The sequence below is a fragment of the Metschnikowia bicuspidata genome (genome assembly GCF_001664035.1).
Source record: "Metschnikowia bicuspidata var. bicuspidata NRRL YB-4993 chromosome Unknown METBIscaffold_7, whole genome shotgun sequence".
NCBI lineage: Eukaryota > Fungi > Ascomycota > Pichiomycetes > Serinales > Metschnikowiaceae > Metschnikowia > Metschnikowia bicuspidata.
In genome coordinates, this window is record NW_017387737.1 from 57251 (window position 1) to 69399 (window position 12149).

A 12149-nucleotide genomic window follows, 5' to 3' on the forward strand; every position below is an offset into this window, starting at 1 on the left:
AAACCCCCCCCCCCCCCCCCCCGGAAATAGTTTCTTCCCTCGGGCTCCTTGCCGCATCTCCTCTTCTTTTTTTTCTGGTTTCCACCGTTTTTCCTTCTATTCATTGCCTTTCCATCCCAGTCAACTCTTAATTAGGAGCCGCAACCCGGCCCAAGCACCAGACCTGCACACACCCCACACCGGTGCCTCCATATAAAACCCGGTCTGCTCGCCACTTATCTTATCGCCCCACAGCTCCCCTTCTTCTTTCTGAATCTGCTACGCCGCAACATACCAGTTTTCCGCTTTCAGCAACAGAAGAATCCGAGCACACAAAGCGCTTATAACCCGGCAGCCGAAACCACGCCGTGATTTTTTAAAAAAAAACACCTGCACCCTGCCTTTTCGACGCCTCTAGCCCCTGCTCTCCCACCAGCCGAGCACAGCCCAGATACGCGCTAAGAGCAATTAAAAAAGACACGCCAGCTGAGACAAGAGGGCACCCGAAACAACAAAAAAAACAAAAAAAAACAAAATGCAATTCGCTACTCTCGTCACCATTGCACTCTCGCTTTTTACAGCGTCCGCCGAGGCCAAGAAGTTCTCCACCAGTATGCAGAAAATCCCTCAGGACGAGACCCTCGACGCCTCCCGTTTCGCCGAGTACACCAGCGCCTTGGCCAACAAGTACTCGCAGGCGTTTGCCGCCGGCCAGCCTGCGGGCCAGGCCCCACAGCACGTGGCCGAAATCCCGTTTGTGGACTCGCAGCTGCAGCACGACGCGCCGTTGACCAACTACTTGAACGCACAGTATTTCACGGAGATTTCGCTCGGCACGCCCGGCCAGCCGTTCAAGGTCATCTTGGACACGGGCTCGTCCAACTTGTGGGTGCCCTCTAAGGACTGTAGCTCGTTGGCGTGCTTCTTGCACTCCAAGTACGACCACGACCAGTCGTCGTCGTACAAGGCCAACGGCACGGACTTCAAGATCCAGTACGGGTCCGGCGCCATGCAGGGCTACGTGTCGCAGGACACATTAACCATGGGCGACTTGGTGATCCCCAACCAGGACTTTGCCGAGGCCACGCTGGAGCCGGGGCTCGCGTTTGCCTTTGGCAAGTTCGACGGAATCTTGGGCTTGGCTTACGACACCATCTCGCAGAACAAGATCGTGCCGCCCGTGTACAACGCCATCCACCAGGGCATGTTCGACGCGCCGCAGTTCGGCTTCTACTTGGGCGACGTCAACAAAGACGAGAACAACGGCGGTGTGGCCACTTTCGGCGGCTACGATGAGTCCTTGTTCAAGGGCGACCTCACGTGGTTGCCCGTAAGACGCAAGGCGTACTGGGAGGTCACCTTCGAGGGCATTGGCTTGGGCGACGAGTTTGCCGAGTTGGCCAAGACCGGCGCGGCCATCGACACGGGCACGTCCTTGATCACGTTGCCATCGTCGTTGGCGGAGATCATCAACGCCAAGATCGGCGCCACCAAGTCCTGGTCCGGCCAGTACCAGGTCGACTGTGACTCGCGGGAATCCTTGCCCGACTTGACCTTGAACTTGGGCGGCCACAACTTCACCTTGACCGCGTTCGACTACACCTTGGAGGTGTCGGGCTCGTGTATCTCTGCGTTCACGCCCATGGACTTCCCAGAGCCCATCGGTGACTTGTCCATCATTGGCGATGCCTTTTTGAGAAAGTACTACTCAGTCTACGACTTGGAGAAGAACGCGGTAGGCTTGGCCCCTGTCCACTAGATGGCGGGCTGCGCCCACGTGTTTCGCCTCTGCATATGTTTGTAGGAATTAAACAGAAACCAAAAATTTCACAAAAAACCATCCACAAGGAGGCCCTGAGCGGCTTCCTCGTTCGTGTAAAGTCAATATTGGGATGCCGCCGCTATCCTCTCTTGACCATGCGCTCTCCACTATCTCTTCCGCAACATAGTTCTCTTACATCAAGAAGCTGTACCAACTTTAGTATTTCCCACGTCTAAGGTCTAGACACAGACTATCCACCCAAGCGTTTTCTGTGTTTACTTATGTTTGTCTCATGGAGCCGCTTATCCTCGACAAAATGACATTACTTTCCTGGTTGCCAAGTTTGTATCCATAATCTGGCCCAAATTCAATGAAGTTTTTCGCATCTACGTGAGACATTTCCCCTTATACTTTTTTACAATATGCTCTGGAATACGAAAAAGAGTAAATGCTTTTACTTTGAAACTGCTAAACTTTCAAAGTGTCTTGTAAGAATGAGTTATGAGGGTATAGGTTGTATCTCCCTTGGAGCATGTTCCTTATACATGTATATCTAGGACATATTAAAACAGTAAACAATGATCATGTTGCGTTTTACCGACTCATCGGCGTCTGTAGTGCTGCCAAACATCCTCGGGCTATATCAGCGCATCTCTAGAATTCGAATCATAAACTAAACAAAAGCGGCAATTATTGAAATTCCCCGCCGAAAATTTCGGCTTTACTGCCGATTGTGGTTCCGAGAATACGCTCAAATGTGCACTCGAACATTATGGATTCACATTGGTCAATAGCATGTCAGTGTGCGTGTGCACTACACAATTAAACAACTATGTTAATAATCAAGCAAACGAACCACTTGAGCCAACTTAAGAAACATTTAGCAGTAGTATAGGAATGAAACATCATCATGGAGGCAGTACAATAGCTGAAACAATCTTGGAAGAATATCTTGGCCTTTATGTTTTGAGATCGAGGTGCGCCGGCAGTCTGACCCGTGATAAAAGATGTCGTTCAATCATTTCCAGAACAGGGAATACTTTTTAAGCTCTGATTTAGAATAGGAGGAGGTGATAATCTATTTTTTTGAATTACGAAGAAAACATAGGTGCAACAACAATAAGAAGTTATGTGCCATAATATCTCTTCTCGCTTTTGCTCCTGCCAAACGGCACGGACTTTTATAGTTTTTTCAGGTATACATGGTATTCAGAGCTGCAGCAGTGGTTTTAGCAGCTATTTCACGGCATCTTTTTTGTAGTACAGACAGTTGAAACCATTGAGGATGGTGAAAATTGGTGCTCATGCATCACAAACCATTCTGGCAACCCCGATTTCGTATGGCCTTTTGCGGTAGAGATAAATTGAAGATTTGCTAGAGCAGAAAAGTTTACCCATTTGTGCTCTGTTCGGACAATTTGACTTCCGTCAAATCCCTCTGTGCTGGCTGCCCTGAAGAGATCACCTAATCAAGTATAGTAAAGAGCAAATGCGGTTTGGGGCGCAAAATGCCCGAAGCTTCCTAAATCTGAATACACACCAGTATTATGTCTCATAAATTCTCGTAAACATTACAAACTGCTTCGAGTGCCTTCGAAAGCAACCTACTATAAACCCGGAGAAAGCTGCATCTGACTCCTGTTGTCATAGCATAGAGCAAAGAAAATACGTAGCTATGGATGAGCATTGAATATCTAGCTGAAACTAGATGGCACACGGCCAACGACACGGCTTCATGATTTTTTACTCAATCCATGTGTCCACCTTGATAGTTTCCGGAATATGCGTCAAAGTGAGGGCGGCTCTGGCCAAGCTTGAAGCCATATTAGCATGTTGACTGGGGTTTATTGCACCGTATCGGAAAGAATCTGCGCAATTGCTTTAACCACAGACCCCTTTTAAAGCTTGTTATAAATATGTGGCAGCATATACTATGCAGAAGGCGGCAAGGATATATAACTCACCCTCATGGAGATGGAAATAGAACTCCAGCCATCAGAGCCATTTTACGCCATAGGCCTATTCCGAAAACGCAGTATGTGTCTCAAATACAAGATCCACTCGCATGACCAAAAATCTTTCGGGAGCACTCCGAAGCAATCTGAAAGCACTGTCCACTAGAAACACTACGCCTGCCTGTTCCAATGAAAGGATGCTTTACAAGGTGCGATATGGAGTGAAAATCTGGACGACTCCCGAGACGAAAATCCCCAGGGATAGAGTGTGGACTCAGGTGGATGTGCAAGTCAGACCACGGGGCCTGAGACTTGGAAAACGGCGAATTAATCTCAGACTCGTGTATTTTGCGGCCTCACGTCACCATGGATATTGGCATATATTGTGTGACCTGTATACATGCCCTTTGATCTGGGTTCAGGCAGGCTCGCGCCGCACATGTGCAGAGAGCCAGCCATCTATTATGATGAGCCAAGATCAGGAGGTCTCTCGGCAAGAGAAAAAAACCAGCCCCAGTATCGGTTCTTTTTCTAGAGACCGAGCTTTTTCCTTGATCCTTCCATCTACTCGATTTTGACGCTGTTCGTTGCGGTTTCGATTTAAGCGGCCCAATTACGGTTTTTCGGATCCCGCAGTCTTTCTCATATTCACAAGAAAAGTGCTGACACCAGCCGGACTTAAAGATCGCCCCGATTTAGAAATATCTCCAGACTTTGACATAAACTAATATCTTGAGAAATATAACAGCCATCCCAAAGCAAAGAAGAGCCACCCAAAGATTAGGCGCTGACTAGGCTAGGAATTCGAACACACCCAGCCCTCCTTCAGCCTACAGTGCTAGTCATACAGCCCGACCCATCCAGCCCAACTCATTCAGAGAGCCTACGGCCAGTCTACTATTGGCCCGAAAACACGAAAAAAAAAACAGCCACAGAAACACACCAGTCTGCCGCCGCCGCATCCAAACGGACTCGCAAATTCTCAGCTTATTTTCAGCCCATATTCTGAGCATATCCTGAGCCCATATTCTTCATAATTGGGCCGCCCCACCTGCCGATCCATGAGCGCCGCCTCCATCCGTACACCCGTGGCGCGCGCCCATTCGCACACCTCCTCTATTAGCGGCCTCAGTATCACCACGGATTCCGACGTGCTAACTTCTGTTCTTTTCCGCGGGGCCCTGCTTTCCCACAACTCACTTAGCGACCTGGTCCTGAGCCCCCAGTATGTGCGTGCAGACGCTCCTAATATGTCGGGGTCCAGCACGGGCTCTGCCATGGGCACCAATATGGACCATCTCATGGACCTGACTACAGGCGCTATGGACCATTCCATGAGCGCCAGTAGGGGCTACTCTGACGGCGCTTATGTGGACTCCCCGGGGGGCACAAATATGGCCCCCAATGCAGGCCCCGTTGCAAGCCCTTCCCGAAGCACCCGCGCCGGCCGCGCCGCGCACGTGATTTCCCGCGGCGCCGCGCCGCACTACCGCAGCGTGCCGCCCAAGTCCGCAACACCCATGTTGGAGCACGTGTCCACGCTGCTGCTCCTGTCCGGCTCCGTGGCCGCATCCATCCCCTTCTACGACCTCTCCCACTACAGCCCGCTGTTGAACACGCTCAACTTGCTCCAGCTGGACGACTCTGGCCAGGTTGTCGAGGGTGCCTATGTGCACCGCGAGAGTGGCTCCCACAGCCCCACTGCGCTGCTCCTGGACCAGTTCAACCAGGTGCCGCCCCGCTTCTCGCGCTTCATCTTGGACCAGCGTTCCGCCGCCACCGTGCCCGCGCCACCTAGCTCCAGGGACATCTCGTGGCTGATGGGCTCGCAGGCCACCGTGTTCTCCACGCGTGCGGACGGCCCGCGGAGACGCCATCGCTCCGTGAAAGCCACGCGCATGGACTCCACCGCCGGCGCCCCGGAAACCGCTCTGCTGCTCACGCGCCGCAGAGTCATCCGCTTTAAGCCCGGTGGTCGGCTTTACAGGCTCCGCCTCACGCTCCGCAAGCTCGCGTTGCGGCTTCGTCGTCGTCTCGGCGCTGTGCGCACGTTCTTCGCGGCACCACGCAAGGCATCGTCTAAGGTCCAGACCGCGGCCGCAAGGCCTTTCTTCGGGCGCCAGCGGCTGGTCCGCCAGGCCGCTGCGTCGCGCACCGGGCACATTTCTGCGCCACTCGCGAATCCGGGATTGGGCGCTGCTGGTGGCGCGCTGCGCGTCGCGGGGCTCACAGGGGAGCTCAAAGCCATGGCTGGTTTCACAAAGCCAGGTAGTAAATCCCCGCGCGCAACGACCCCTGGGCGGACCTCCTTGGCCAGATATGTGTCGGAAGAGAGACGCGCAAGCTCGCGTAACCTTGCGTCCGAGGCTGCCGCCCTGGACTCTTCAGCGCCGCCACCGCCCCCACCACACGTGGACGCGCTGTTTCGTAGATTGATATCGGGAGCCACAGAGCGCTCGGCGTTGCAAGGCGTGTGGCGACAGTACCTCGCCAATGTTCTTGCTCTGAGGATTCGCTTGAGACAGGAGGTTCACTTGTACCAGCGTCTCTTGGCAGAACAGCCCATCGCAGGCACTCCAAAGACGCTCCCAAGGACTGTGAAAACGCAACGAGCAACGACTCGGTCCCCTGCAAGGTGGCTGGCAAGCATCGCTGATATTAAGAGCTACAGGGCCAGCATTGTTCCCGGCAAGTCCAGCTCGACGGAGAGCGAGCACGACTCACTCCTCTTGAATGCCACTGCATCCAGCATGGCTCGTGCACCCGTTTCTGAAACGCACTCGCGGTTTACCACTGACACCCGGAAAGCGTCCGCCACAAGTGCGATACAGACAGTCAGCGATTTCTCATCCTCTTCAGTCGGGTCAGAAAGCGATGAAGAATCTATTGACGAGAAAATTGACCGGCTTCAGCAAGTCCTCAACCGCCGTTCTATGTTGGGGCAGATGCTTGATTACGACTCCGACGAGCTCGACTCCCTGGCTAGCTCCACGTTTTCTTGCGAATTGCTGGAAATATCTGTACAAGAATCAAGGAGAGGACAAGGGAGTAAATCCCCTCAACCTGCTGACACCCAGCTTATCAAAAGGTACGGCACACTCCGGAGGCGTCCTACGGATAAGAGCTCTTTCTACGGGAGTTCCAATGAGTCCTCACCCAGCCCCGACAGTCATAGTACGGAGATTGGAGTTATGTCGAGGTCCCCAGGTTTCAGTAATTTGCAGATCGTGTCGGCGCTTCCCGAAGAATGCTAGGTCCGTGACCTCCTAGAGAGCCTTCTTCAACTTTGCTATGTGCATATATTACGACTAATTCACGTTTAATTTTTGGCCGCGACAACAGGATACATACCATATTTCATTGTCTTTCTGAGTAGTTCGGCACGAACACTCGGTGCTTGGACACACTCATGTCGGAGTTATTTGTGTTTTCTTCGAAACATTCTCATCGACGAATTCAATGGACGACGTATTAATCCACGTTTTCGCTAATTCAGCAGTGTCAATCAACAATTTGTCTTCAAACTGGTAGAGTTTTAGGTGCACCATCAGTTTGGCAAAAATTTGTGTGGAAATGATAAAGAAGTTTGGGATATTATTAAACCACTACGAATCACGTGTTTCATCGTCAGAGCGCTTGCTCAGACTCACAATCGCTGGGTCTTTTTAACTCCACCTTCATTCTACTTCCACACAATGCGCGTCTCTGCTTCGCTTTTCGGGTGTAGTAATTCACTCTTATCTAATACTTCACTTATTTATATACAAGTAGAACAGCGTAGCACTATTGCACTGAAACTTAGTTCTTTGGCTCGGAGGATTCACCGGAGTTGTTGTTGTTCTCCTGGTTGCCCTCGTTTTTGTACAACTTCTCAAAAACCTTCAAAGAGTCGTTCTGCAACTCCTCGACCTTGGTCTTCAACTCAGCGGCGTCAACCTCCTCGCCGGCCTGGGCCTTGACAGCGAGCTCCTTCAAGGCAGCGATCTGCTCTCTAAGCTTGTCGGCCTCGGCCTGGTCGAGCTTCTCCTTGAACTCGTTCAAAGAGTTCTCGGTGTCGTTGCACAATTGGTCGGCTCTGTTGGCGGACTCAATGGCGTCTCTCTTGGCCTTGTCGGACTCGGCGAACTTCTCAGCGTCCTGGACCATCTTCTCGATTTCGGAGTCGGACAAACCGGACGAACCAGCGACAGTGATGGAGGCGTCCTTGTTGGAGGCCTTGTCACGAGCAGAGACCTTGATGATTCCATCGGTGTCAATGTCGAAGGTGACCTCAATTTGAGGCACACCCTTTGGAGCAGGAGGAATACCAGACAAGGTGAAGTTGCCAATCAACTTGTTGTCTCTGGTCAACTCTCTCTCACCCTGGAACACTCTGATCTCGACAGAGGTCTGGCCAGCAGAGGCAGTGGAGAAGATCTGGGACTTCTTGGCTGGGATGGTGGTGTTTCTGGAGATCAATCTGGCGAACACACCGCCCATGGTCTCGATACCCAAGGACAAGGGGGTGACGTCCAAAAGGACAACGTCCTTGACCTCACCGGCCAAGATACCACCCTGGATGGCGGCACCCATGGCGACGGCCTCGTCTGGGTTGACGGCCTTGGATGGCTCCTTGCCGAAGATGGACTTGACGGTGTCAATGACCTTTGGCATTCTGGACATACCACCGACCAAGATGACCTCGGAGATCTCGGAGGTGCTCAAGCCGGCGTCCTTCAAGGCCTTCTTACAAGGCTCGACGGTCTTCTTGATCAAAGGCTCAACCAAGGCCTCGAACTGGGATCTGGAGATCTTCTGGTTGATGTGCTTGGGGCCGGAGGCGTCGGCGGTGATGAAAGGCAAGTTGATCTCCGTGGACACGGTGGACGACAACTCGATCTTGGCCTTCTCGGCGGCCTCTCTGATTCTCTGGATGGCCATTCTGTCCTGGGACAAGTCGATGCCGGACTCCTTCTTGAAGGTGTCGACGATGTTTCTGACGACGGCAATGTCGAAGTCCTCACCACCCAAGTGCGTGTCACCGTTGGTGGACTTGACCTCGAAAACACCGGCGCCAATGTCCAACACCGACACGTCGAAGGTACCACCACCGAGGTCGAACACGGCGACAACCTCTCCGTCGTTCTTCTCCAAACCGTAGGCCAAGGCGGCGGCGGTGGGCTCGTTCACCACTCTGAGCACGTTCAAGCCGACGATCTTACCGGCGTCCTTGGTGGCCTGTCTCTGGGCGTCGTTGAAGTAGGCGGGGCACGTGACCACGGCGTTGTTGACGGGCTTGCTCATGTACGCCTCCGCGGTCTCCTTCATCTTGTTCAACACAAAGCCTCCGATCTGAGGGGGCGAGTATTTCTGGCCACGGGCCTCGATCCACGCGTCGCCGTTCTCGTGCTTGACGATCTTGTAGGGCACCTGGTTCAAGTCTCTCTGGACCTCCTGGTCCTCGAATCTTCTGCCAATCAATCTCTTGGTGGCAAACAAGGTGTTTTCGGGGTTGACCACGGCCTGGCGCTTGGCGGGGATTCCGACCAACCGCTCGCCCTCCTTGGTGAACGCGACGATGGAGGGCGTGGTTCTGCCACCCTCCGAGTTCTCGATGATTTTAGGGGTCTTGCCTTCCATGACGGCAACGGCCGAGTTGGTGGTACCCAAGTCGATACCGATGACGGGGCCGCTGGGCGCCGAGGACTGGTGACGCACAAAACGCTTGGCGGCGTTTTGACAGGAGTTTCTAGCTGCCAACATTTTTGAATTTGGTGTGAGTTGAGGATGTAGTACGAATTTTTTCTGGTGGCTCCGTGGCGCCCTGGTATATAGCCACGGGCCCGAAAATTTCGCGCGGGTTACCCGGCGCGGCGGCGGGTTCCAGAATTTTCCACCGCCATGCTCCATGCTGGGCCCGACAGGACGGCAGGTAGGGCAGGCGGCAAGAAAACGGACGGGCGCTGCATGTTTATTTTAAAAGAAAGTCTGGCCTGGTCTTTTTTTTTATTCTCCTCATATTTTTTCTCTTTTTGCGGGTGATTTCTGCCTTTGCTCTGGCGCTGGGTATTTGGGCCTGTTTCTGCAGGGCCATTGTTCTCCAGTTGAGAACATCGGTGCGCACGGGCGAGGTTGCGGCTGGCCTGCCCACCGGAACCGGCCCAGGCGCCGCCGGCTGCGAAACCGCCGGTCACGTGCCGCGCAGCTAATACAGTAATATTACATTGGCTCCTCTAGTCGTACAAACCCACGGCGCCACGCGGCTGTAGTCTTGCCTGCCGCCGCCCCGCCACTCCCGGCGCGGGCTCGTCACTCGAGCAAGTCGCTGGGGAGATTGCCGTTCATCACCCACGTGAGCGACTTGTCGCCCCGGAAGTCCTCGATGAACGCCTGGATCTCCTCCGCGGTCTTGCCGTACTTCTGCATCCCCCTCTCGATCGCGTCGCATAGCTTCTTGCGCCGCTGGAACCGCTTGGACTCCTTGGACCGCGAGTCGCCGCGCCACTCGTGCCGGCCGTAGCGCTCGTCCATCTCGCGCAACGGCGGCTGCCCGCGGAACCCGACCGTGAACTCGTCGTAGATCTCCTTCACGGTCATGGGGTTGTGGAGAAAGTCCACGGTCACCTTGGGCTTCTTGCGCCCGTTCATGCCGTTGATGTTCACCACCTCGAGCCCCGGCATGTCCACCACGGACATGGAGCGGTCGCTGTCTTCGCGGGCGCCCTGGCGGTCCTGCTGCGGTCGGGGCGAGTTGTGCTCAAGGAGCTGTGCGTGGCCCTGCTGTCGCTGGCCCTGGTGCTGTGAATGCTGCGAGTGCTGCGAGTGCTGGAGATGCGAAGAGTGGTGTTGGAGCTGCGTCTGCGGCTTCTGGAGCTGTTGCGAGTGCTGCTCCTGCTGTTCTTGCAGCAGGTGCGGGCCCTGGCCCAGATGGAGCTGGTGCTGGAGATGCTGGAGGTGTTTGGAGCCCCGGCCGGCTCTTTCCGCGCCGCCGCCAGAGGACGGCCCGAGCCGCGGGCTGCCGTCGTGCCCGTTCATGGTGCTGCGGGCACTGTTGATGTCGCCGGCGCCCGGGCGCGCCATGCCCGCGCCGTTGCTGCGCCCGGAGCCCACCTTCGAGAACGGCCGCTTGTCCGCACGCTTGCCGTGGAGCTCTGCCTTGGCCTGCGCCTGCACGGCGGCCTGGGCCACGTTGTGGAGCTGCGGGTCCATGTTGCTGTCTAGCAGCACGGCGCCGACCCCCACCGACGAGCCCACGGACACCACCTCCAGGGACAGGAGCGGCGCGAGGTCGCCGGTGACGTCATGCACCGGCCCGTGGCCGGCGTCGTGCACGGACTCGTGCACCTGGTCGTGGACAGGCTCGTGCACGTTTTCCGGGAGCGCATCGTCCACGGCGTCGGGGCCGTCGTCGACGTTGAACGGGTCACTCGCCTGGAGGCCCTGGAGCTGTGCCACGATGGGCGCCACGTCCTTGTTGTGGAGCAAGTCTAGTAGGAGCAGCGTCAACTTCTCGATCTTCAGGTTCTGGAAGTCCACCACGTGGCGGAAGTACGCCATGTCCTGGTTGACCGTGGCCACCTCGTGCTCGACCTTGGCCATGGCGTCCGCGATCTTGAGCTGGCTCTCGTGGAACGGGAGCATGGCCCCGGCGCCCGAGAGCTGCGGGAACCCGCCCGCATGCGGGTCTGCGCCGTGTGCGTGGTGGAGGGTGTGGTGCGGCGACAAGCCGTGCTGCGGGCCGTGCGCCACTAGCCCGGACCCATTGGAGCTGGGCCCCGGGAGGTTTTCGTCCACGCCCGAAACGTCGCCGGGGCGCGACGACGCCAGCACGGCGCCCAGCGCACGCAGCAACGCCTCGATGGGCTCGAGCAGCGTGCCGAGGGAGCTGCCGCCCAAACCGCCCGAGTTCATCTGTGTCCAGGGCTGCCTGGCTGCGAGGGGCGGGGAAGGCACCTTGCTGCTTGGCGGGGCCGACGGCGGTCGAGGCCTGGTTGTGATGTGGACCTGGCGGGGACTTCCGGGGGCCGGATGTATCGGCTCTCGGGAAGTCGAGTGGGGTCCTTCGGAATTAACTCGGGGAATCTGGAAATATCTCTAGAGATGGTCTCTGGAAATATCTCTGGAGATGGTCTCTGGAAATATCTGTGGAGATGGTCTCTGGAAATATCTCTGGAGATTAGCTCTGGAAGTATCTGTGGAGATGGTCTCTGGAAATATCTCTGGAGATGGTCTCTGGAAAAATCTCTGGAGATGGTCTCTGGAAATATCTCTGGAGATTAGCTCTGGAAGTATCTGTGGAGATGGTCTCTGGAAATATCTCTGGAGATTAGCTCTGGAAATATCTCTGGAGATTAGCTCTGGAAATATCTCTGGAGATTAGCTCTGGAAGTATCTGTGGAGATGGTCTCTGGAAATATCTCTGGAGATTAGCTCTGGAAGTATCTGTGGAGATGGTCTCTGGAAATATCTCTGGA

General features: G+C 55.1%; 4 protein-coding genes across 4 annotated transcripts; 2 read left to right on the top strand and 2 right to left on the bottom strand.

Moving 5' to 3' along the window:
• Positions 1–514: 514 nt before the first annotated feature.
• Positions 515–1738, top strand: APR1 (proteinase A; the record flags this gene model as incomplete). Its single annotated transcript, XM_018858107.1, has 1 exon — positions 515–1738. One exon carries the CDS (start codon positions 515–517, stop codon positions 1736–1738), a length of 1224 nt encoding a protein of 407 aa, XP_018709677.1.
• A 3019-nt stretch (positions 1739–4757) lies between these two features.
• Positions 4758–6950, top strand: METBIDRAFT_13458 (uncharacterized protein; the record flags this gene model as incomplete). Its single annotated transcript, XM_018854367.1, has 1 exon — positions 4758–6950. One exon carries the CDS (start codon positions 4758–4760, stop codon positions 6948–6950), a length of 2193 nt encoding a protein of 730 aa, XP_018709678.1.
• Positions 6951–7494: 544 nt separating this feature from the next.
• Positions 7495–9438, bottom strand: SSC1 (Hsp70 family ATPase; the record flags this gene model as incomplete). Its single annotated transcript, XM_018858126.1, has 1 exon — positions 7495–9438. The coding sequence occupies one exon, from the start codon at positions 9436–9438 to the stop codon at positions 7495–7497; it is 1944 nt and encodes a 647-aa protein (XP_018709679.1).
• Positions 9439–9984: 546 nt separating this feature from the next.
• Positions 9985–11316, bottom strand: METBIDRAFT_47072 (uncharacterized protein; the record flags this gene model as incomplete). The annotated part of the gene is made up of 3 exons (XM_018858121.1): positions 9985–10500; positions 10849–10938; positions 11020–11316. 3 exons carry the CDS (start codon positions 11314–11316, stop codon positions 9985–9987), a joined length of 903 nt encoding a protein of 300 aa, XP_018709680.1.
• Positions 11317–12149: the final 833 nt, after the last annotated feature.